The 25981-nt window shown below is 40.5% G+C and overlaps 1 protein-coding gene across 1 annotated transcript; it reads left to right on the top strand.

The window, feature by feature from the left end:
- The first annotated feature begins 5949 nt into the window (after positions 1-5949).
- On the top strand, positions 5950-18529 carry LOC117442144 (piggyBac transposable element-derived protein 4-like). The gene is made up of 3 exons (XM_071202632.1): positions 5950-6591; positions 16768-17961; positions 18119-18529. Exons 1-3 carry the CDS (start codon positions 5950-5952, stop codon positions 18527-18529), a joined length of 2247 nt encoding a protein of 748 aa, XP_071058733.1.
- The last annotated feature ends 7452 nt before the right edge of the window (positions 18530-25981 follow it).

The raw sequence follows: 25981 nt of genomic DNA, 5'->3' as shown, positions 1-25981 counted from the left end.
AGACGAATCACAAAGACAAGACACAGGTGGAGAGGGCAGGCAGAAACACAATCATACAATCACACAGGTGGGAAAAACCAAAAGAGAGAAAGTCAAACCAGAACAGACATAAAGAGAAAATACATTTAAAAAATCAAACAGGAAAAATAAAACACAAAGATAATGACCTTATATTCAGGAATGTGTTATATAGAATTAGTAAACAACAAAGCATCAACAAGTTTGTGTCCTTGGACATTACTGCAATACGACATGCTTGCAGTGTATTGATTTTGATTACTTAATAACTAAGATCCTTTGCTTTATCCATGCCTCCTTCTGTCTTTCATTTTTAAAACAATACTGCAGTGCAACAATAAATAACAGAACAAACAAGAAAACAAATCTCACTCACTGAGAATATCCACATAAATTGTCACAGAGCCATCCTGCAGCATGGGTTGAATTTTATCGTGTAGTAATCAGGTAAACAACGCCGTTCTCTGGTCTCCTTCTTATTCAAGAGACGCAGCAACAACAAGCCAAACATAGCAGCCATAATAAATCCTCCTGAGCTGCAGCCACATTTACCAAGTGCATTTTCCAAGAAATATCCCGAAGTGTCACGACTTCCTCCTGATGTAAGACAGCAGGTTTGGCACAGTTACCCACAAATGCTTTTCTCAAAACTGAATAAAATATTTTTCTTTCACTGCTTTTTCTCCTTCTTTGTGTTCAGTGTAGATTAAAGAAGATACATCAATATGCTTTTACCTGGATTCACCTCATGTTGCACTGTCTCGTCTTTTAAAGAGCAGATTGGCAGCATTTCAATATCTCTAAGAGCTTGGACTTTAGAAAATTTCCCGTTTTGCCAATATTTTTAGCTCAGATATTAGGGACAATATCATTTGGGAGATTAGAGTTTCAAGATATTCAGTTTTTCTGCTTGATGACACCTTAGAATCAGAAAAAATCTATATTTTAAGTAATCTTGACACAAACAACAGCCATAAGGATTCACAGATTGTTCTTTCCTTAATTCAGATGATAGGGCAACAACACATGTAAGTTTAATTATACAGCCAGATTTTATGGTTGGATTTAAAAGTGTTGGAACACACGTCGTCCTTTTCTGCTAATGACATAATGTCAGTATTTGCGGTGAAAATCAGAAAAATCTTGGTCTGAGGAGAAAAGTAGAGCAGGGGACAGAGAGGGACATGTTAGATCAAATAAAAGCAGCATCAGAGCACGACATTGATTTGATGATAGATAGAAAATCCACTATTACTTTGCCCACCACAGTACACGGTGTTATTGCTGCAGAATTAGAAGGGGACTCAAATCAGACAAAAGCTAACAGACTTTGCTTTGAGTGACTTTCAATGTCAATACATGCATTTAAAATAAAGAAAATTAAAACATATATAAGTATGGTGGCCCTGAAGTGCAAGACACCACAGCATTTTAGAAAACACCACAGCATTTCACAAAACGCTACAGCATTTCAGAAAACACTACAGCATTTCACAAAACACAACAGCATTTCACATTGGACGGAAAGGGTATTCCTTAGGGAGAACACTTCTTGTTTGTGATTGGACAGAGCCAGCCAGAGAAGCACTGCTGTGATTGTTTTTTTTTGCTGCCAGTCGAGAAATGACGCTTCGTATAAGGTATCAGTTTGGGCAGGGCATCATTACATGTGTGTGAATAAACCAGGTCCAGAATCACAGGTGCAACTCTTCATGCTGAGCGCTGTATGTAAATATGTTGAAGTGTAAATGCAGATGCTGCTGTGTGATGTTGTGATGGGGGATGGAGAGAGTGCAAAGTGTGAAAGGGGGGGGGGGTGTGAAGGTGGTATTGCGGATGAGGGGGTGGGGGTAAGGGGGCCGGTAGGAGAAGCTCATTCATCAAGTCATTACAGGAGGTGGCTCCTGTGGTATTTCAGCCTGTCCATCAGTGGAGGAGGATGGGGAGAGATTCCCAGAGGAGGACCGGGCCCGGCCGTCCTTCCTCCTTCTTTCTCCTCCCCCTCGGACGTCCCTGCCCTGCTTCTCCTCTGACAGCTCACCTTCTGACTGCTATTACTCCCCCTTCTTCCTCTCCTCCATCACACCGTCTTCCACTTTATCTGCCCCCTCTATTACATCTTCCATCTCTCTCTTACACACACACACACACACACACACACACACACACACACACACACACACACACACACACACACACACACACACACACAACACACACACACACACACACACACACACACACACACACACACACACACACACACACACACACACACACACACACACACACACACACACACACACACACACACACACACACACACACACATTCTCAGTACTTCCCTCACTCTTCCTTTTTACATTTCTCTCGGGAGGCCGCCCTTGACTCTCAGATGTCCCTCGCATGCCAAAAATTACTATTGACATTTCAAATCAGTCTGTTTTTTTCCCCTCTCACTGCTCTCTGCTGATGCCTTATAGCAGGAGGACATTTACATGTCAATGGGCCAGACAAAAGAGAGGCAGAGTGTGCCCGCTCCTGTGTCCTTAACACAGTGGCTGTAACACTGCATTTGTGGCTTCTGCAGTAACGGAGAGGCTTTGTGTGCTGCATATCTTCATTATTAAATGGATTATTATTTCACAAACTGGCCCCACTTTGCCTAAAGTAAAGTATCATCCTCATTTTCCGGATGAATACGCACTTTACAATTTGTATAGTTGCAAAATGTATAATAATGTCAAACATCAATTATGTGGTACACCATTTATGTCACTTTGTGAAACTTTATGTTTAACATTAACAACCCTTTTATGCAGTGTAGGTAAGAAAGTAAGCTAGGTTTGAAGCCAGACTAGCCCCCCTTTTTCGTAAATGATTAAGTAAAACCGATTTAGTTCCTTTTCATATTCATGCCCACGTTCAACAAATACAAAACATTAGTAAGAAGTGTTTGCAATTCTAGTCAAAACACAGACAAAAGTGTCAGACATATACTGACAACACGATGAAGCTATGCGGAGGATAGAGCTCCGTGTGAAAAGACACCCAACATTAACGCTCTGAGCATCATCCACTAATATTTGTTCTTCTAAAATGGTATTGTCACAAGTTTAATACCCTGTAAAACAATTCCTTCCCTACAAACGTCTGTGTGGAGAGCAAGCACCAATTAGCTATCTATTGACACTGATACAGTATTTCATTGGTTATTTATTAGCTTGTAAACTAGCTACCTGTGAAACAATCTGATTGAAGACTTTGTATCTCAGGTCTCAAGTTGCTTATTGGTCTGTAAACAATGAGCCTCACACAGAAACTGAGGCTAGGCCGGGATATCTGATGTTTGCTACAACGTAATGTTAACCAGAAATGTTTAACTTAGACTGAGGTTCCAAGATTGCTGCAGGCTGCGTGGATGTGAATAAGTGTTTTAAGTGGGAAGCCAGTCAGTAATCATTTTCATTGTTTTCATTGAGTGGTCATTTTTGTATTATATGTTGGGACATTTGGGGTACCATCTCCCTTCTAGTATAACTCACCATAGGAGACGGCATGTGATTAAGTTTGTGTTCAGCCCTCCACATGTCAAAACTACAGCCTCAGCATAAAACCAGAGACGCCAAGGACATTGTTAGGGGAAGGTTTAAGAAATAAGAGCAAAAAAGCGCTACATTTGCAGCATGCACAATAAAAAAAAACATAAAGCCGAAAAAATAATGTCCAATCCATTTTACCTGGAGCACCAGATGGGTAGTGTGGATCAAGGATTACAGATATTGATTGCTGGTTGTAGATTGAGGTTGGGGTAGTGAGCTGCGTCCCTGCACCTTAAACATGATGGGATGTTATGCTTCTGGCCTCTTGATGTGTGACTTCAATTGGTTCACAGTGTCTTCACCATAGAAATAGCCTAAAATGGGCTCTGCTAATGCATTCAAGAGTGTGTGTTTGCATGTTTCTGAGAATGAATGCACGCCTGAGTATATTTCCCTCACAAGGTTTTTTTTCAGACATGCATCTTCATTTTTTAAAGACCTGTAAGGTATTACCAACCTGACTGGTCCCGAGGCGCACAGCTCTTGCCTCCCGTGATTACCTTAAAGGAGATGCATTGCATATGTAAATGTCCTGTTTTGGAGAGAGCTGGCTGCTGCTCAAGTGTGGGGAAAAAAGGACCTCAGCATTGATCTGCCCTTCTGCATTTAGTCTGGGTTAAGTGTTCAGCTTCCATTTCGACCAAATTCATGCAGGGGATGTATAATTATGCCAGAGTCAATCCCCATTACTCCTTAGCACTATCGAGCAGCTGCTTACTTTAATAAAAACACATGTCAAATTCATGGAGAAGAGCTGCAGCGTGTATCTTTGTGTGTCTGTGTTTGCCAACGTGCTTGCATATTTGTGTGTTTGCACATAATTTAAATCAATACACACAGGAAGGACGCATTAAAGCGGCTAACCAGTTGCAGGCAGCAGAAGCAGCAAGCAGACCATGTGCACCGAATGTTCTGTCAACTCCACAATCCTTTCAATCAGTGCAAAAATCAACTCTTTCAACATTTGTCTCTTTCTCCCCAAGGACACGATTCCTCTTTTCTGCCTGCTTACTGGAGACCATCAATCTGAAGCCTCTCCCTGTTGCCTTTCTTTCATCCTTTCAGTTCTTTTTTGTCTTCCGATGAGAGCTTTCAAGCATGACCTTTGTGCCCTTGGAAAGGACCGCTGCGGGTAACAAAGACCAGCAACCAATCAGAGCTCGGGCTGAGTGGCCTTGGGTATGTGAGCCTCATTCTAAAAGGCACAAGAAAGCCTGAAATTGATTTTTGGTTAGCTGGTGATAACTCTTCACATGCAAAAATCATGTGTAACTCACTTTGAAGTGATCTACTACGTCATCTTCTAGATTTGTTTTGGACTAGCTGTCTGTTTGTTCTGGTTAGCAGCTAGTTAACTTTGGCTGTTAACAGCATTCCCACTATCTGTTCTTCTACGCACAAAATTCTTCAAACATCAAACATCAAAACGTTCAGCTCGGTCGGGAATCGATTTTCTCATTTATAACTTTCATAATTCCAGAGATATAGCCCATCATTCATCACATTTTTAACATTTTAACTTTAACATTGCGCAGCTCGTTAAGGCAGAGTGCGTGATGTCAGAGTTAGAGTGGAGGACAGTTTGAAATTTGCCTTCATATATTTTTTTAACCTGCCATAATTCCCAAACCCTACACTTCTGACACATACCTTTTCATGACAAATGTAGGAAAACATCTCGTAGCTTGAAAAATGACAAATAATTAGGCAAAAATAATTAAACAAAATGCCTCTTGAGGGCATGAAGTGACAAAAACTTTCAACATGTCTACATTAAAGCCCATTGTAATTTCAGGCTGATATTTCCTCACAGCAGCAGCCGCACACCTTTAGTTAGGCCACATTATTGACCCGAAAGTACACAAAAAGCACACTTCAGATACTCAAGGTCCTTGAGATGCTTCACGTTTGGAAATTTCATTGATATCTGTTACAGTTCTTCAACAAAACGTTCAAATGTGAGAGGTTTATCTCTCATTCAGAACAATGGAAACCTTTGATCTCTGGACACCTCGTTAGCTCAAATATAAACACCTGTGTCATGGAACACGATGATGTCATAACTCCAACTGACATGCTCAGAGCAGCAGACTTCAGATAATGGTTAACGGTCCTGCCCTCAACAGCTCTACGTCAATTATGGGGTGTCATCATATGCCGTTTCCATAAAATACCATGTCGCTATACATTAACTCTTTAATTAATTAATGTTCAAAAAGTGCTCAAACTTCACATGCTCACCCTGGTAGCATACTTTCAAAGGTGGCGTCTACAGCTCAACATCGGAAAGACAGATGCAGCAGCATACCATCTTAGCACCAGAGAAGCTATGAGGGAACTTGAGGTGCGTGTCAACAATAAACGTCTGGAGGTCCAGCAAGCCCCGAAGTACCTCGGTGTGCGTCTGGATCGGACACTGTCCTTCAAACAACACCTTGAAGAAGTCAAGGCCAAGGTAACATCAAGGGTCGCGCTGATCCACCGCCTCGCTGGAACAACCTGGGGAGCCTGCGCTAAGACGCTGCGATTATCGACCCAAGCCCTGGTCTTCTCTGCAGCGGAATACTGCGCCCCAGCCTGGAGCAGAAGCCCTCACGCAAGTAAGGTTGACGTGGTGATCAACAACGCCCTCAGGATTATAACTGGATGCTTGAAGCCTACACCTGTGTCCCTCTTGCCAGTCCTCGCGGGAATAGCTCCGGCCGGCCTCCGATGGGAGGCTGCCACCCTCGCCCTGGCCAGGAAAGCCCAAAAGCATGACTGGCACATCCTGCATAACACGACAACGAGAGCAGCACCCCTAAGTAGGCTCAAGTCCCGCCTCCCCTTCAACAAGGCAGCACAAGAGATTCTCAATTCCACCTCTGAGGACCTCTCCAGAGATGCATGGTTGGCGGCTGCTTGGAAGCAGGAGTGGGAGCCGGGCCCTCCCGCATCCATCGCTACATCTGGGACCCAGGAGATGGCGCCAGTGGCGGTTCTACATGGTGGCACGGGGTGGCAGCTGCCACCTCAGAAAAATGCCTTGCCACCCCAGCTGCCACCCCAGTTGGCAGCTTTGTTTTGAAAAAAAAGTTGTGGTGTTTTCTGAAATGCTGTGGTGTTTTCTGAAATGCTGTGGTGTTTTCTGAAATGCTGCGGCGTTTTCTGAAATGCTGTGGTGTTTTCTGAAATGCTGTAGTGTTTTGTGAAATGCTGTGGTGTTTTCTGAAATGCTGTGGTGTCTTGCACTTCAGGGCCACCGTACTATATACATCGATACAACATTACGTGTTGATTTCTATCAACACGTAATGAAATAAGACCCCACGGTTTGATGACTGTTCGACTGAGCAGACTGAGCCACTCGGAATCTTTTCCAGATTTGACAACACAGAGTATAACATGTACAATTTTGATTATGATGTTGATTCAGAGAATCATGTGTTTAATCATATAAGTGACTCGTGTAAATATTATATTATCAATTTAATGACAATGTTGGACTTGAAAATACATTTTCTTTAATACATTTCAACTGCAGGAGTCTGTATGCAAACTTTAATAAGATCACTGAATACCTACATACATTTAAAAGTAAATTCAAAGTAATTGCCATATCGGAGACTTGGCTAAATAAAGACGAAGTCACTGATTTCCAAATTGAGGGTTACGTGCTACACCATAGGCGCATTCACACTGCGGGACTTTTCCCACAAAGGTTCATGCGAATTTAGTTCATGCGAACTCTTTAGTTCTCATGAACTAAGTACAGATCGCGTTCACACCGGAAAAAGTCCCTGGGGGTGGATTAGGCAAATGAAGCCGCTGACGTCACTTCTTCTTCTTCTGCTTTGGGTTTACTGGCAGGCCGCAAACCACTTCACGGCGTATACTGCCGCCCAAAGTCACCGGCCGGAAGTCCCCGGAGTTGGGGACTGGCTTCAGTAGAAGCTGCCCGGAGTCCCAGCAGCTTCTACTGAAGCCTTCCGAGTAAATCGCCAGAACGCCAACACCTCCTCATCTCCACCGCTCCCATGTTTTATTTTGTGTTGCTATAAGTTAGTCTCTCTGCATTTCTGCGCTGGGCTAATGCTAATGCTAATAATGTTAATGCGAGGATAATAAAATGGCGGCTTCACAACACTTTTTGGGAGTTTTACGGGGCGTGGTTTGCAATCCGCCCAGCCAATCAGAAATATAGCTCTTTTCTCACAAAAGAGGTAAAAAGGTTCACATGAACTAATTTTAGTACCGGCTCTTTTTGGTGTGAACGCGATCATGAACTTAGGGTGCGTTCACACCTGCCTTGTATAGTCCGGTTGAATCGAACCCTGGTGCGTTTAGCCGCTTGGTGCGGTTCATTTGGGTCGGTGTGAACGCAGTCCGAGACCTCTTAAGTGAACTAAACAACCGGACTCTGGTCCGCTAAAATAGGTGGTCTCGGAGCGCTTGCTTGCGAACTCTGGAGCGGTTCATTGCTGGTGTGAACGCAGTCCGCACCAAAACATAGGAAGCGCAGTATTTACGTGTCACAAGAACGCGGATATCTTCAAAAATCTTTAGCGAAAGACTCTTCCAAGACATCCGCGGTTGTTTAGTTAAAGAGTAAAGCAGGATTAAGTGTTGAACAGTGTCGTGTAAAGTAAAAATTCTCCGTCAGCTACATAAAAGTAAGAACACCTGTCGTCGGTGAAACGCCCCTCCTCTGCAGAACGTCTCTCATGGATAATGCTGCACATTATCCCGCTTATTACATGGCCACATTCTCAACAAAGTAACGACATGACTCCCAATATTAATTGAAATGCTTTTGTGGATTTAGAAAATGATTTTATTGATTTAAAAAATAGTTGTATTTAAATTGACATGCATCCGCTAAGAAAAATAGTCCGTTGTTACTGTTTGAACTAACGTAGCAACGGCAGGAACTGCTTCGATAGAGTTTTTGAGGAGCTTTTTGATTACAGATTTGAAAAAATCGTTGCTTACTTTAAAAGTAGCACAATTCATTATGTCAAACCTTGGGAAGTATCTAGATATCCCTGCCCTAATGCCAAAGTAACTGGCAACTGAATATGTGTCGCCGTCTGACCTATGTCTGGACCGCTGCGTAAAAAGGAGGGTTTCTGCCCGTTACTTCTCCGCTGTTTTCTTGTCGCTCTTGTCTTGTCAGTTAGTTTCAGCCAAACTGTATACAGTTCAATCGAACGGACTTCTTTGTGCAGATGTGAGCGTCCTTAACAACGGTCAATAAATCCTTGACAGCGGTCTGTCTGTTCTGGATTAAAAACGTGTCACGTGTTTTGAATTGGCCAATCAGAATCGAGTATTCAACAAAGCCATGTAATAATGTTTTTTAACGGACGTTGTCTGATTATATAATCATATGCGCGGGCCGCTAGTGTCTGTTGATCTCCAGACTAACAGCAGCATGAGAATAACCTGCCGAAAGTGCCGATGCTCCATGGCGGAGGCTCCGCTAGAAATTGCCGGGATTGCGTTTGTACCCCCTTAATGTCTGACGAATGGTTGAACAGCATTTCCGAGCACATGACTTGTGTTTAAAGTTTATCGTCCGTTTGAGTTTTGCCCGTGTGAACGCAAACCGAACCTTCTGAAAAATGTAACAAACTGTCGTCTGGTGCGCACCAGAGAGCGGACTATTAGGTGTGAACGCACCCTAAATTCGCATGAACCTTTGTGGGAAAAGTACCGCAGTGTGAATGCGCCTCATATCAACAGAACCAATAAGAGAGGAGGGGGTGTGGCTCTTTATGTGGACAGCGTCCTAAAATGCACACTGGTTGAACAAATTTCAATTGTGACTGATGATTTAATGGAATGCATAACTATAGAAATTGAAATGGAAAGGAAGATAAATGTTGTTGTGACTTGTGCATATAGAGCACCAGGATCAAATGTAGAGCTTTTTAAAGATAGTTTAGGAGTATTAATGGATGGCCTAAATGAAAATAAAACATGTATTATTTGTGGGGATTTTAACATCGACCTTCTAAATGTATCTAAACACAAAACAACTTCTGATTTCCTGAATGCATTGTACAGCAGGGGGCTTTATCCCCTAATCACTAAGCCCAGTAGAATAACATCAACTTGTGCAACATTGATCGACAATATCTTTACAAATGTCATGGAAAACAGTGCTAAGAGTGGGCTAATAATAAATGACATAAGCGACCATTTACCTGTATTTGTAGCATATGATTGGCAATTAAAGAAAAAGAAGGAAGAGACTCGCAGTAGATATGTCAGGGTAAGGACTGCTGAAGCAAAAGACACATTTAGGAGTGACCTCTTAAAGGAAGAGTGGAGAGGGGTGTATGTAGAAGATGTAAATGCTGCATATGAGTCCTTCCTAAAAATCTACATATCACTGTATGACAAACATTGTTCCACTGTACTCCGTACATATAAAGGTACTTATCATCAAAAGCCTTGGATAACCAAGGGCTTACAAAATGCTTGCAAGAAGAAAAATAACCTTTATAAAGACTTCATAACATTTAGGACAAAGGCAATTGAAAAGCAATACAAGGCATATAAAAATAAGTTGACAGTTATAATGAGACAAGCAAAAAGAGAATATTATAATAATATGTTAAAAGAAAAGAAAAATTATATCAAGGGCACATGGAAAATCTTAAATAATGTTATTGGAAATAAATCTGTATCCACTGGCCTGCCCAGTCACTTCATTGATGACAAAAATAAGGTTGTAAAAAACAATAATGAAGTGGTACATGAATTCAACTCTTTTTTTGTAAATGTCGGACCTAATCTTGCAAAGACTATTTCAAAACAACACGATGGGCAAAAAGAGGATGGTGGAATTGGGGGAAGTAAAGTGTTGCAGTCAATGTTTCTGGGAGAGATAAACGAAATTGAAATTAGATCCATTGTAGACAAATGCAAAAATAAGACTTCGACAGATAGTGATGGGATCGACATGACAATAGTGAAAACGACTATTGACTGCATAATTAAACCGCTAAGCTACATCTTTAAACTTTCATTTCAGACAGGTATTTTCCCAGATAGCATGAAAATAGCTAAAGTTATCCCATTTTTTAAAACAGGGGACAAAAGCCAATTTACTAACTACAGACCAGTGTCCTTATTTTCACAATTTGTAAAGGTCCTTGAGAAATTGTTTGTCCAAAAATTTGATAATTTTATTGAAGAAAAAGAGTTATTGAGTGAGAGTCAGTATGGATTTAGGAAAAATCGATCTACAGCTTTAGCTTTAATGAAAATAACAGAAGAAATTACAATAGCTATAGAAAGAAAGAAATACACAATAGGTGTATTTATTGACTTAAAAAAGGCATTTGACACCATAGACCATTACCTATTAATTTCGAAATTACATAGATACGGAGTGAGAGGAGTAGTTCTAGATTGGTTAAAAAGTTATTTAGATAACAGACAACAATATGTAGAATTTGCTGGTAGTACATCGGAGTGTATGAACATAGAATGTGGTGTCCCGCAGGGCTCGGTTTTAGGGCCTAAACTTTTTATTTTGTACATCAATGACATATGTGAAACGTCAACATTATTGCAATTTGTGTTGTTTGCAGACGACACACATTTATTTTGTTCAGGAGATGATTTAAACATTTTAGCAAAGTGTATTGGACATGAAATGGTCAAACTTAAAAGATGGTTTGATGAAAATAAGTTAACCCTAAATTTGAATAAAACGAAGTTTATGGTTTTTGCTAATAGAAAAAAAGATGAAAACATTTCACTGTCCATTGATGGAGTTTTTATTGAAAGGGTTTCTGAATTTTGATTCTTAGGTGTGACGCTGGATGAAAACCTAACATGGAAATCACACATAGCACATGTTAAAACCAAAGTGTCTAGGAATATTTCTGTTCTAAACAAGGCAAAGTATTTGCTAGATTACAAGGCATTGAGGATGTTGTACTGTTCACTCATTTTGCCATTTTTCATTTATTGTATAGAAGTGTGGGGCAACACGTATATGAGCAACATAAAGCCATTGTCAATATTACAGAAAAGGGCAGTAAGAATAATTCATAAAGCTGACTCAAGAGAACACACCAACAGACTGTTTTTTAAGTCAGGACTCTTGAAACTCAAAGGCTGAGCTGCAGACATTATCAGTAATGCACAGGGCAAAAAGCAGAATGTTACCAGCATATTTACAACAGTTGTTTGTTTTTGGATCAGACAAGGGGCCTATACTGCGAACCTGGTTCAACCTAACCTGGATATGTTTGAGTTAGCCGGTTGGCCTAATCCAAAACATACGCGCTCTCGCTAAACTGTCCTACGACGCTGGTTATCAAGTGGATCGCTCAAGCCAGCCGTGTCCTATCTAGTTAGGTGCGCGTTCACATAAAATGGGTGGTATCTGGAGCATTCGACCAATCACAAACATGGAGAAGCGCACTGACAGCGCAGCGTCATACTTCCTGAATGAAAAGTGAACTTTAATACTAGTCAAAAATGAAGAAGTTAAACTTTAAACATCCATGACTTAAACACTTTATCCAGGATCAAAGCCACATAGCTGCACCTGCAAGGTGAATACAGCTGGCAAAAGAAAAAGTGTTTGAATGCGTACATTAACAGGTTTATGATATCACTGCCCCGTCTAAAACACGATCTGACTTCAATTACATTTGTCTCGAGTGTTTCGTCAACTTATGTGTTGCTTAAAATAATACTTCTGCATACAGTATGTGACACTGTGAGTGTTGCACGGCCAGATACGGCTCAGCTGACTCAGATAAGGAGATATATGATACATTATGAAGTGATATGCCGCGGACTGTACTTAATGTACTCTGATCCGGTTACTTATCTTGTGGCCGATATTTAAGTAAGCTTTCTTAACGCTAATGTTATAATAGTCAGATTGCTCTGAAGATGGGAGGTGATATTCTATTAATGTTCACGTTCACACAGTCGGTGATTTTTGCCGGCCGTCTTTCCTGCGACGGCAGTTTTTCTGTATTTCCTTTCTCCTGTAATATGACTTGATCGCTTTAAACTCCGCACACTGAGCTCTGATTGGTCAGCAGGCGGTGCTTTCACTGAGTTGAGCTCTTAGCCTGCAACCTAACCTGGTCCCGACCAGGTTAGCTGCTTAGCATATATTACCATGGAGATCTAGCCTGCTAAAAAGAGAACCAGCTTCGTAGGACCGGAAAGCCGGAGTTTTCCCTGAATTTAGCCGGCTAAGCGAAAATCCTGCTTCGCAGTATACCCCCCTGGTCCCGACCAGGTTAGCTGCTTAGCATATATTACCATGGAGATCTAGCTTGCTAAAAAGAGAACCAGCTTCGGATGACCGGAAAGCCGGAGTTTTCCCTGAATTTAGCCGGCTAAGCGAAAATCCTGCTTCGCAGTATACCCCCCTGGTCCCGACCAGGTTAGCTGCTTAGCATATATTACCATGGAGATCTAGCCTGCTAAAAAGAGAACCAGCTTCGTAGGACCGGAAAGCCGGAGTTTTCCCTGAATTTAGCCGGCTAAGCGAAAATCCTGCTTCGCAGTATACCCCCAAGGAAGACCACAGAAGGAAATAAAATTGTAAGCATCCATATGCAAGGACTACTCTTAAACAAATGTGTATTTCGGTAGTTGGTGTACAATTGTGGAATTCTCAACACAAGGATCTAAAGAATTGTATATGTATTTTTCAGTTAAAGAAGTGAATAATTAAGAAAGATGGGACTATATGAAGCAGAATGTGAATAAGTCTATGTACTCTGGTCCTTCATGTTGTTGATGTCTTTGATGTGATGTCTCCTCTGTATTTGCGGGTCCCATTGCCATTGTTATTGTTGTTATTGTTATTATTATCATCATGCGTCGCTTGCCACCTTCTTCTCCAGTAGGACTCAGATGAGGGTGTTGCACTTTTCTTTTCCTTATACATGTGATGTTTTGGTGTTGTTTTATTTCTTTCCATTAACCGTCAAGTGGGAAATAAGTACTTTTTTTGGTGTGTTTCTCTTAGTATCCTAAGATACGGTTATGTTTGGCTGTGAAAAAAAAATATTATTATTATGAAGGGCAGACCATCTATTTGTATTAATTTGTTTTTTTTATAAAGGGGCAGGTCACATAAGATTTTATTCTTCTCCCTGCTCCTTTTCGCTCAATGGTAGAGTCATGTTTTGTGGCAATTATTGTACATTTGGTTTTGCGTACCATGAGCGGGACAAATAAAAATGAAATTAAATGATTGATATACATAAAGAAATGGCATATTTTGGACATAGTTCGAATGGTGATTAATAGTGGTGCACGATAATTATGATATTAGGAATTATGACGTCATCCCGATAAACCCGATACAAGTATTAATAGCCCCGATAATATACAATATATTTTTTGGGTAAAAAAAAAGAATAAAATACTGCGGTGTGGGTGGATTGGGATGAGGGGCGCTTGTTTTTCACTCGGCTCCTCCCGTTTTGCCAGTACTGTGGTATTAGTGGTTTAGGAAAAGGGGAGTTTTTCACAAATCCAGCGCTCCCTAACTCATGCCTGGCTGTGACGTAAATGGTGTGCGGCCGTGAAGCCAGGACAGTAAACAAACATGTCGTCGGTTGTATGGGACTATTTCAAAGTTTCAGAGTTAGATAGTTCGCTTGCTATTTGTATTAACAAATGCAATGCAGAAGTTCCACGAGGAGGGAAAAAGGCAACGAGCTATAATACTTCCAACCTGATTAGTCACCTGAAACATCGCCATGGCTACGATGGTGTGTTAAAAGCGTACGAAGACGCCTGCACTGCTAAACTAGCGGCGAATCCAAAGCCAGCTGCAAAGGCACCGGGGCTTTTACCTATCGACGAGGCTTTTGAAAAAGGCAAGAACTTTATTTTGGAAAATAAATATGGTCACTTTGAAGAGTCAAAACTGTTCTTGGCTTTGTTTTGTTCATAGTAGTAATGCTCATGTCATTTGCTCACTACCGATTATCGGTTATCGGTATCGGTCTTGAGAAGCAGGAAGTTATCGGTATCGGTATCGGTTTCAAAAAACCAATATCGTGCATCCCTAGTGATTAATCATGATTAACTAATTTTTAAGCTGTGATTAATCTGATTACAAATTTTAATCGTTTGACAGCCCTAGTAAATACACATCTGAGTTGACAAATATGACATGTGGCGTACCTCAAGGCTCCATCTTGGGGCCTAGGGATGTCCCGATCACATTTTTTTGCTCCCGATCCGATTCCGATCATTTGATTTTGACAATCTGCCGATACCGATCTTTCCCGATCCGATCTTTATGCAATGCATTAAGAGAAAAAAAAGGGAAAAAGCATTCAAGTTGTCCCTTAAGGTTATTTTTTTATTTAAATGACAGTACCCAACTATCCATTCTATCCAACATGGATATAGCTTCTTTTTTTCACAGCAGCATTGGATCAGTTCAGTTGTGCAGCATTGGATCAAAACAAAATAAAGCTTATCAGTGGTCCACCACAAAATAACCATGTAAACAAATTGAGTGCAGATAGTGCAGTAACAAAACAAAAATAACTCTACTGGAAAGAGGTAGCTTGACTAGCTTCACAAGTTCACATTCAGTCACAAATAATAAAATAAAATAAAAATGTGGCTTGGTGCAGAATTCTAGCCTTAAGACTAACTAGTCTAGTAATAATGCAATGAACAACAGCAGCTTAACATAACATGAATAAACAAAGTATTATATTTCCATCTTACTGGAGTAACACAATTCAATAGTAATCAGCAGCGAACCACTTCAACACGTGTGTTTCGGTGTATTCACGGCATTAATTTAGTTATTCTACAGTATTGTTGTTTTATAGTTATTTGTTAATGTAACCCAATTTGTGTTCTTTGAAATTGAAAAGGATATCGCATTGTGTTTGTTTCTTTCGTTGCAGTTGTATATGTCTTAAGTGTAATTTGGCTTGGCTTCCTATTTGTGGACATGCTTTTATTTTGAAGGAGAGGTAGCGCTGTTGACAGGAAGTTGTTGTTGCTTTGGAAACAACGTGACGGAGATTAACGGTAAAAGTAATATCTACATATAAAGACGGAGAAAGTAAACGATAACGTTTATGGTTAAGTGTTAGCACACCCCGAAGAGGCACACGTTGATATTGGAGATTTCAATAAATTCAATTTGAAAAAAAAACGGGGAAAAAAACAAACAATCGTATTAGATTGGTTGTGTTGAACGTAGCTCTGTTCTTTCCACCACACGGAACCTCCTTCTTGCAAACATTGCATCTGGCTGTTACACTCATGGATGTATAATAAGAACTGGATACAGGTTGGGAGGCGGGGCCTCATTCATTCCTATGAGAGTTGCTCATTAGCGCATGATGATAAAATGGCCCAACTTTTGAGAGAGCGAAACGTCACAGATTACCCGGCATGCCTGAGAAGTACCCGTATGTGCGCTCATAGCGCATGCGCAACTTTAACCAAAATGCTCGTTCACATCAAGCACGTCAATTTGCGTACACGTAACAGCGACGCACGTTCATGACAGCGTGGTAATGATTTGTTATTATGATGGATTTGATACCCTTAAGAGTCCCTGGGGCCATTTTTCAGCCATTCGGGTTTTCATGTTCATGCCATTTTGTCTGTGTGGAATGAATATTGCTCAAACTTGCCAGAGGATATTCTTTTTTAGTTGTATATTGAATTGTCATCTCAGTTTTTTAAATTAGCCTACAATGGCTAAGCTACACAAAAACCGACACATTAGTTCCTAGCGGCAAAAAATGCCCCATTGAAAACCATTGAAAATGCTTTTTTTGACGCCACTTTTGATGTTGGATAATGGTGTGTGTGTGTGTGTGTGTGTGTGTGTGTTGTGTGCATGTGCGTGTGCGTGTTTGTGTCCAACTTCAAAAGATTTAGAAGGCCACACTGCGTAATAATCTAATTCAATAATAAAAACAATGAGTTGCGAGAACCAAAACAAAGTTTTGGTTCTCGCTCAGGTTGTTTATGCAGGTGCACTGCAGCCATGGTTATAAGTATTACTATCAGTGCAGGAGTAGTCTTTTTGGAGATGGCAAGGCATTACAGTACACAGGAAGTTCTGGACATCATCATGCACTCTGATTGCGAGGATGGCTCCTCATCCTCCTCCGTGGACTAGTCTGAGGCTGACACAGAAGAGGCCTCAGAGTCCACGGATGACGCCTCAGAGGTGGGAACAGACCAGCTAGAGTCCAACTCAGACTCATCTGAAACTGAGAGCGGAGGGGAGTTGGAGGAAGCAGCTGCAGGATGGACTTCAAAAAATGGTAAAGTGTTTTGGTCTCCCACAAACACTGAGACGCTCCGCTACGTCCCAGCAGCCAGAAGTTTGACCCCGGGACCAACACACTATCCTGTCGCCCGAATCAGTGACCCGGCATCCAGCTTTGCACTGCTGCTGACAGATGACATCCTGCAGCATATTGTGTCCATGACAAACCTGCATGGGAGACGGTCAATTGCAGAGTGGCGAGATATGGACACAGAGGAACTGCAGGCTTACGTGGGGCTGCTCATTTTCGCCGGTGTTTACAGATCAAAAAATGAATCGACCCTTAGCCTCTGGAGTGAGAAATCGGGACGGAGCATTTTCAGAGCCACGATGTCCCACAGGAGGTTTCACCAAATAAGCCGAACACTGCGGTTCGACGACAAGCTATCCCGACCGCGGCGCTGTGATGACAAGCTGGCTGCCTTCCGCAAAGTCTGGGATATGTGGACGCACCGCCTGCCGATGCTGTTCAGCCCATTCAGCGAAGTCTGCGTGGATGAACAGCTCGTCCCATTCAGAGGCAGGTGCAGCTTCAAGCAGTACATGCCAAAAAAGCCGGCCAAATACGGTATAAAGATTTGGGCAAACTGTGATGTAAAATCATCCTACGCCTGGAGACTGCAGGTGTATAGAGGCAAAGCAGCTGGCAGTCCTTCTGAAGTCAACCAGGGGATCAGGGTGGTCCTGGAGATGACAGAGGGGTTCCAGGGACACATCATTACCTGTGACAATTTTTTCACGTCCTTCGCACTGGCTGAGGAGCTGCTCAGGAGAAAACTGGCCCTGGTTGGCACAATTCGCCGAAACAAGCCTCAGCTTCCCCCTATTTTGCTCCAGGCAAGAGCGAGAGCGGTCCTCTCCTCCACCTTTGCCTTTACGAAGACCCACCCACTGGTCTCTTACATCCCTCGACGGGGCAGGAATGTGCTGCTTCTAAGCACGAAACACCGCAGTCCAGACGTAAGCGACGAAATGAAGAGAAAGCCGGTCATAATCAAAGACTACAACCGATGCAAAGGAGGTGTCGACAACCTTGATAAGGTAGGCATACATGTATTCTTACTCTTATATTCTTGTCTGAAATATATGTAGGTTTTTTTCAAATTAGCATTTTCCTATAAAATAATTAATATTTGCATCATGAGAGAAAATGCTTGGAATCATTTATTCAAATTGTCTTGTTTTATGTTTTTGTTAGGTTGTTGCCACCTACTCCTGCAGGAGGAGAACAAATCGCTGGCCACTTGCCCTCTTCCACAACCTGGTTGACATTTCCCATTACAACGCCTACATCCTGTGGACATCAATCGAGCCATCCTGGCAGCAGCAGAAACCATACAGGAGGAGGCTCTTCATTGAAGAGGTGGGAGAAATGCTGGTGACCCCACACATCATGAAGAGAGGGCGCCTTCCCCGCTCATCAGCCGCTGCAACAATGGTGTCAGATCTGCAGGGTGCTGCTGCAGGCCCCTCTCTCATCAGTGAACGGAAGAGCAGGAGGCAGTGCCACTTTTGCATGGACAGAAGAGTTTGCAGGACCTGCTGCAAATGTGGGAAATTCATATGCAAGGACCACAGTCTGTCCATTTGCAGCCCCTTCTCCACCTGAGCTGGACTCTCACAGTCAGACACAAAATGATCTTGTATTACTGGAGTAGCTTTAGATTTACTCTTTGAAAGTGGGAAAAAATATGAATATATCATATTTTTATAGCAGTTTTTGTGAAGGTGGCATTTTCTGGCCTCAGGAACACGAGTGTGAGTTTTTGTTTAAATCTAACACTGCAAACAAAATAACAATGCATTCAAATTAATTTTGCTGCCAATCATTGACCAATCTAGGGACCTAATAATAACAATAATCAAATATTCCTTGAAATTTATTTTTTGAAAATTATTCTAGTTTTTTGTTCTTTTCAATAAAAAAACGGTGGAGTTTTTTCAACAAACTGGCATTTAAAGGGTTCAAATCCCCAAAATATAATTCATATTTCATATGTGTATGTCAGGCTGGAGTAGTTTTAAAAGACTGACTCTTTGAAAGTGGGAACAAATATGAATATATCATATTTTTATAGCAGTTTTTGTGAAGGTGGCATTTTCTGGCCTCAGGAACCAACCCTGTCTCCTAAATATTACATTCCCACAGAACTAAACTGCATTCTCAATTACGTTAAGCAAGAAACGTATTTTCTCCCACGTTACGTTCGTTATGAACGTATCTTAAATACGTTTATTTTCTACATATCTTTGCTATGTATTGTCTTGCTTATAATAATGATAATAGTCATTTATAAATATCATTTTAGAGCACACATTTGAAATCAGTAGGCGAGGCTGTAATTTTGCAAGCTGTTACTCTCATGAGCGAGGCAGAAAAAATTGTTTTTAACATGCCAAAAAGCTGCTGTCGTTTATTGCACCTCAAACATTAAAACAAATCCAGTTACGTGTTTCTGTACTTCCTCTAAGAAGAAAGGACAGTAACAGCAGATCTCTATGACGCCAGATGTGGTGTTGTTAATGCGATATGATATCCGAAAAACATTTCAGTTTAGGATGGCCGAAGACACTACACTACCCATAATCCCCAGCTATCGTTTGGGACTATAGTCCCGTTGACAAACCCTGTGCGCCAAGGTTATGCCGAGCGTCAAGCTCTTTGATATGGAACGAAACCACGGCAGACTATTCAAAACTGGACTCGAACGCCCCCCCCCAGAACTACACATGCTGGCTATTGTGTTTCGCAACATGTATAATCTATGGCACGTCTCTACTGGGAATTGTAGTTTTAAAAGACGTTTTCCCAAAAATTAGAAGTTGACAGTATTAAACTGTGTACAGCCCTGGAGGTTTAGGCGATAGGAAACACATTGGTGTGTACACATTTAAAACATGTAATTACTACATGGGTGAAAATCGCTTGTATCCATAATGGGCAGCATTAATATATATTCTACTCTACTACAATTCAGAGGTTAACCTGGTATTTTTACTCCACTACATTTACTTTAGTAACTCTGCAGATTCTGATTAATGATGTGAAATATAAACAACCTTTAAAGCAGACTTTAGTTACACCTGAGTAAAATTCAGGGTAATGTGATTGTCAAGTGCCAACAATCAGGAGAGATATTTGATAGTTGGTGCTTGAGAAGACTAAACATTTATCTGCAGATCTCTATAAAGTATATTAATTATTCGTTATTCTCTACTAATAGTTAATTACAAGACATCTATCAATATGTGTGTACCTCCACCATTAAACTGTCAAATTCTGCACATTTCTTATACTGTATCTACATACATAAGAGTATAATTAATGTGCATAATATCAGTTAAAATAAGTGCTTCAACATAGTTAACATTGCAGGAAAGCAATACATTAGACGTTAAGTACTTTCTCAGGCTTAATATTTATCTGTAGATAGATACCCCCAAAGCTTTTTTCTTATTTGAAAGAAGACCTTAACCTAAAGTATTATTTAATGTGTAAATAGAGGTTAATTAGTTTGTCTGTTTTGCACATCCTCCTATTAATATCTTTGTACATCGTGCACTAAACTGTTTTATTGTAGAGATCACTTACAGTATCTTCTTGATTTTTTATATTCTATATTTCTATCACAGACCTTCTACTTTCCCCCTATGAAAATATGTACTCTTAATATTTTGTTCATCAAATAACATTATTCAACAAAAATAACATTATTCAACAAAAATAATTCAATAACGTGCTTTAACCACTAGGCGGTGCACACAAGGTACACACAGCATACTAATAATAACTTTGTATTAGGACACTTATGTATGTATAACATCTGAAGATGTGTAGTTTTATTCATGTTTTTACATAATTTTACAGGATATTGCTATACTATTTCTCATGCTTTACTTCTACACATTAATATCTGATTTGTAAAACATCACAGACAGAAAGGCATATCCGTCATTTAATGGTAAGCTATTGAAATTGTGATTCCAAAGATGTGACTCCCATCACCCAAATTCCCTGACTATTCTCTCTCAGTATTTACATTCTTATATTCAAAGAAAATCAGTCCTTCTCTATCAGTTGTGCACCGTTATGGTGTAAATGTAACCTATCTACCAATTGGATCAAATATAAAAGTCAGCCGAATTAGTATTGATACTGCAAGGAGACGTATTTTGTGAAAAGAAATGCAAGGTGTTGTTTAATTGTTGATATATTTATGATCCACGTCACATATTCCGTTTTGGCGGCAATTCTCCTGTTTGTCCAGGGGGGTATACTACGAAGCAGGATTTTCGCGTAGCCAGCTAAATTCAGGGGAAACTACGGCTTTCCGGTCCTACGAAGCTGGTTCTCTTTTTAGCAGGCTAGATCTCCATGGTAACTTATGCTTAGCGGCTAACCTGGTCGGGACCAGGTTAGGTTGCAGGCTAAGAGCTCAACTCAGTGAAAGCACCGCCTGCTGACCAATCAGAGCTCAGTGTGCGGAGTTTAAAGCGATCAAGTCATATTACAGGAGAAAGGAAATACAGAAAAGCTGCCGTCGCAGGAAAGACGGCCGGCAATAATCACCGACTATGTGAACGTGAAAATGAATAGAATATCACCTCCATCTTCAGAGCAATCTGACTATTATAACATTAGCGTTAAGAAAGCACTTAAATAGCTGCCACAACATAAGTACACTGAGTGCAGACGTCGATGTGTTCCATTATCATTCATATCACATCATATCACATCATAATGTATCATATATCTCCTTATCTGAGTCAGCTTCTTGAGCCGTATCTGGCCGTGCAACACTCACAGTGTCACATACTGTATGCAGAAGTATTATTTGAAGCAACACATTAAGTTGACGAAACACTCGAGACAAATGTAATTAAGGTCAGATCGTGTTTTAGACGGGCAGTGATATCATAAACCTGTTACGCATTCAAACACTTTTTCTTTTGCCAGCTGTATTCACCTTGCAGGTGCAGCTATGTGGCTTTGATCCTGGATCAAGTGTTTAAGTCATGGATGTTTAAAGTTTAACTTCTTCATATTTGACTAGTATTAAAGTTCACTTTTAATTCAGGAAGTATGACGCTGCGCTGTCAGTATGCTACTCCATGTTTGTGATTGGTCGAATGCTCCAAATACCACCCCTTTCATGTGAACGCGCACCTAACTAGATAGGACACGGCTGGCTTGAGCGATCCACTTGATAACCAGCGTCGTAGGACAGTTTAGCGACAGCGTGTATGTTTTGGATTAGGCCAACCGGCTAACTCAAACATATCCAGGTTAGGTTGAACCAGGTTCGCAGTATAGGCCCCAGAAGTCTTCTCATCAGGGCTCTATAAATAAAGAACTACAGCAGATGTATAATATGTAATGCAGCTGTGTATTACAATGCCGTTGTGTGATGACTTCCAAAGAGAAAAGCAAGAACACTCGGAATAAAGTATTATTTTTTATTTTTTTTATTTTTCGGATATCATATCGCATTAACATCATATCCCAACATGCATTGCGGCTAAACATCCAATCAACGAGCTTCAAGCTGAGGATCTTGGGTAATCTGTTCAGTGGGTTTGTGTGTATCCTCAAAATGTCCCTTATAGGCCTACGTCTGTTTCCGGTGAGTTTATTTACGGCTAAAAAGCCCAAGATTATATAATTAAACGAATAAATAAAAACAAGGATAATTTTGTGTTATTGTTGAGTAAATAAGGAAAAAAAGATTTTTAAAAATACAGATTTCAGTATTTTGAGGCTCTAAGCCCCATTTATTTTCCTCACAGACGGGAAAAAAAGTCCGACATTATACGATTTAAAATAAAAACATAAAACACTGGCATGTAATTTACGTTAGAATAAATAGAATGGTTTTGAATAATAGATGAGAGTAAAATCTACTTCACTTTACAGCCCCGCCCACTTTTGGGGAAACCAACGCTGTCATTTGAACGGCGATCAAGCCTGAAGCCACAGAGATCTTCTGTTACTGTCCTTTCTTCTTAGCAGAAGTACAGAAACACGTAACTCTGGATTATTTTTAATGTTTGAGGTGCAATAAACAATACAGCAGCTTTTTGGCATGTTAAAAACTATTATTTTCTGCCTCGCTCATGAGAGTAACATCTGGCGAAATTACAGCCTCGCCTACTGATTTAAAATGTTTGCTCTAAAATGATATTTATAAATGACTATTATCATTATTATAAGCAAGACAATAAATGGCAAAGATATGTAGAAAATAAACGTATTTAAGATACGTTCATAAGAAACGTAACGGGAGAAAATATGCTTCTAGAAGATATGTAGAAAATAAACGTATTTGAGATACGTTCATAACGAACGTAACGTGGGAGAAAATACGTTTCTTGCTTAACGTAATTGAGAATGCAGTTTAGTTCTGTGGGAAGGTAATTTTTAGGAGACAGGTTTGCAGGAACATGAGTGTGAGTTTTTGTTTAAATCTAACACTGCAAAAAAAATAACAATGCACCTGCATTAATTTTGCTGCCAATCATTGACCAATCTAGGGACCTAATAATAACAATAATCAAATATTCCTTGAAATGTATTTTTTGAAAGTGGAAATAAATATTAATATATCATATTTTTATAGCAGTTTTTGTGAAGGTGGCATTTTATGGCCTCAGGAATAAATACGTTTTGTTTTTTTAAGGGACTCTTAAGGGTTACGAGGCGGCAGTTAGCGGCTAGCTAGTCATTATGCTAATGTACACATTAGCATATATATATATGTATATATACTTATAATAATAAGTAATATTAACTTTATTTAATACAACATTTACGGTACAAGATTGAATCATACAGCGCATGTAGTATGATAATGAATTATAGCAAACATGTGCAATATATCCATTATTACAGCTCCGTGGGATGGCAGTAAGACGATATGGGTCCGTTCTTATTGTGCATCCATGGGTAAAGAATAAACGCAACTCACATTGGTTTCTCAAACAGCATCTCTGTAAACTACGTGTATTCACTGAATTTCACTCTCTGTCTTTAACGGCTCGTTGTAGCTCCAATAGCTCCAGCCCCCACCCTTCCTGTGAGCACAGTGTGCTCTGATTGGTCGGGACAGATGCACGTTCATAATGCAGAGGGAAATAACTCTCAGAATAACGTTATTAGCACATTATTACAACTTGAGGAACGAATGTTTTTAATAAGGGCTATACAAGTGTTCATACTGGGTAGTTTATTTAGTTTAAAAAAAATTATCCAACGATTTACAGACCACTCTTTCCCCATGTAAGTCAATGGGAAAAAGTGTTTCCGGGCCTGGCAACCAAACGGAAGTGTAGTACCGCCGTTTGGCCAGCACGAATATTTTCATCTGAGTCCGGCGCACATCCTGGGGGCTTGGTTACACTGCCTTCGCTTTCAATTTTATAATACTTCCAAACTCCTGACATTTGCTCTGTCCCGACTCCCGAGTCACCAGCCTCTCGTTAGCTTACTGCTACTATTAGACACTGCGCCCACTCTGTTGCCAGATTTGAGAGAAATAAGCAACCAGGTCTATGAAAACAAGCCCAAAAGAAGCAACACATACATGATGTTGTGTAATTTTAAACCAAAACTAAGGCCTCAGGATGACTTTAAGACGTGAACATGGTCATTTTTGTTTTGTAACATTAAATCAAATAATTTGTTTAAGGATTCCCGATCCCCGATCTTTTTCTCCCGATTCCGATCTTTTAAAAATCACACATCGGATCGGGACATCTCTATTGGGGCCTCTTCTCTTTAACGTCTACATGCTACCACTGGCTCAGATAATGAAGAACAACAAAATAAGTTACCATAGCTATGTGGATGACACACACATTTACGTAACAATTTCACCAGAAGACTATGCTCCAATTCAAACACTGAGTAAGTGCATTGAACAAATCAAAGACTGGATGTGTCAGAACTTTCTCCAATTAAACAAAGATAAAACTGAGGTAATGGTTTTTGGAGCCAAGGCAGAATGTATAAAAGTTAGCGCTGAGCTTCAGTCTGCAATGTTCAAACCAACAGATAAAGCCAGAAATCTAGGTGTAGTCATGGACTTTGACCTGAGTTTCAACAGTCACATTAAAACAGTTACTAAATCAGCCTACTATCACCTAAAGCAGTGGTTCCCAACCTTTTTCCCCAAGAGCCCCCCCAAATGACTCCTGTTGGAAGTTGCGCCCCCACCCCCCTTGTGTGTGTGGGGGGGGGGGGGGGGGGGTGCAACTTCCAACAGCGGTTATTACAGTTTAAAAGTCTCAAAATGCTACAACTACTGTCACAAACTGGATGAATGTGAAGTATGTTGTTAAAGGAGGATGAAAGCGTAGTTAAGGAGCACTATTGGAGTGACTTTGATGGTTATTGGACTCAGGATTGATTCATTTGGATTCCCGCTGTATGAAGAAATTAAAGGACGGCGCGGAAGTGGAAACAATTCAGGGATTAAACTGTTTAAAACACATGCTCAAAGTAAGTCGGATTTTGCCGATGTGTTTATGTGGATTCAAAAGTCGTAAATAATCTACAAAATGGAGGAGACCGATTTGAACCGTGACAAATAATCCAACTGAAACCGGCATGGACAATGACTATGTTTTAAAAATGCGCTTATCCAGACAAGCCCGGTTTGGACACTTTACGCGCAGAAGAAACATTTCTATTAAAGAAAGAATTATACATTTCTGTGTTTTTATGCCTATAATAGCTACTAACTTGATTTTGTATTCAAATTAATTAATCAATAATTTTTTATATTTTATTGTAATGTAGAGACAAGGCTTATAGTGACAATCATGTATTGCGTTACAATTCTATGTAAAAATAAATAAAATATGAATTGTAAATATGATATTTGGCCTCAAATCATCTGAGGCCTGGCGCCCCCCCCTGCGTTCTTTGGCGCCCCCCCAAGGGGGGCGTGCCCCCCAGGTTGGGAACCACTGTCCTAAAGAACATATCTAGGATTAAAAGACTAATGTCACAGCAGGATTTGGAAAAACTTGTCCGTGCTTTTATCTTCAGTAGACTCGACTA

Source organism: Pseudochaenichthys georgianus, chromosome 3 (genome assembly GCF_902827115.2).
Source record: "Pseudochaenichthys georgianus chromosome 3, fPseGeo1.2, whole genome shotgun sequence".
Classification (NCBI taxonomy): domain Eukaryota; kingdom Metazoa; phylum Chordata; class Actinopteri; order Perciformes; family Channichthyidae; genus Pseudochaenichthys; species Pseudochaenichthys georgianus.
The sequence above is the reverse complement of the archived record's forward strand: the minus strand, read 5'-3'. Positions and strand labels throughout refer to the sequence as shown.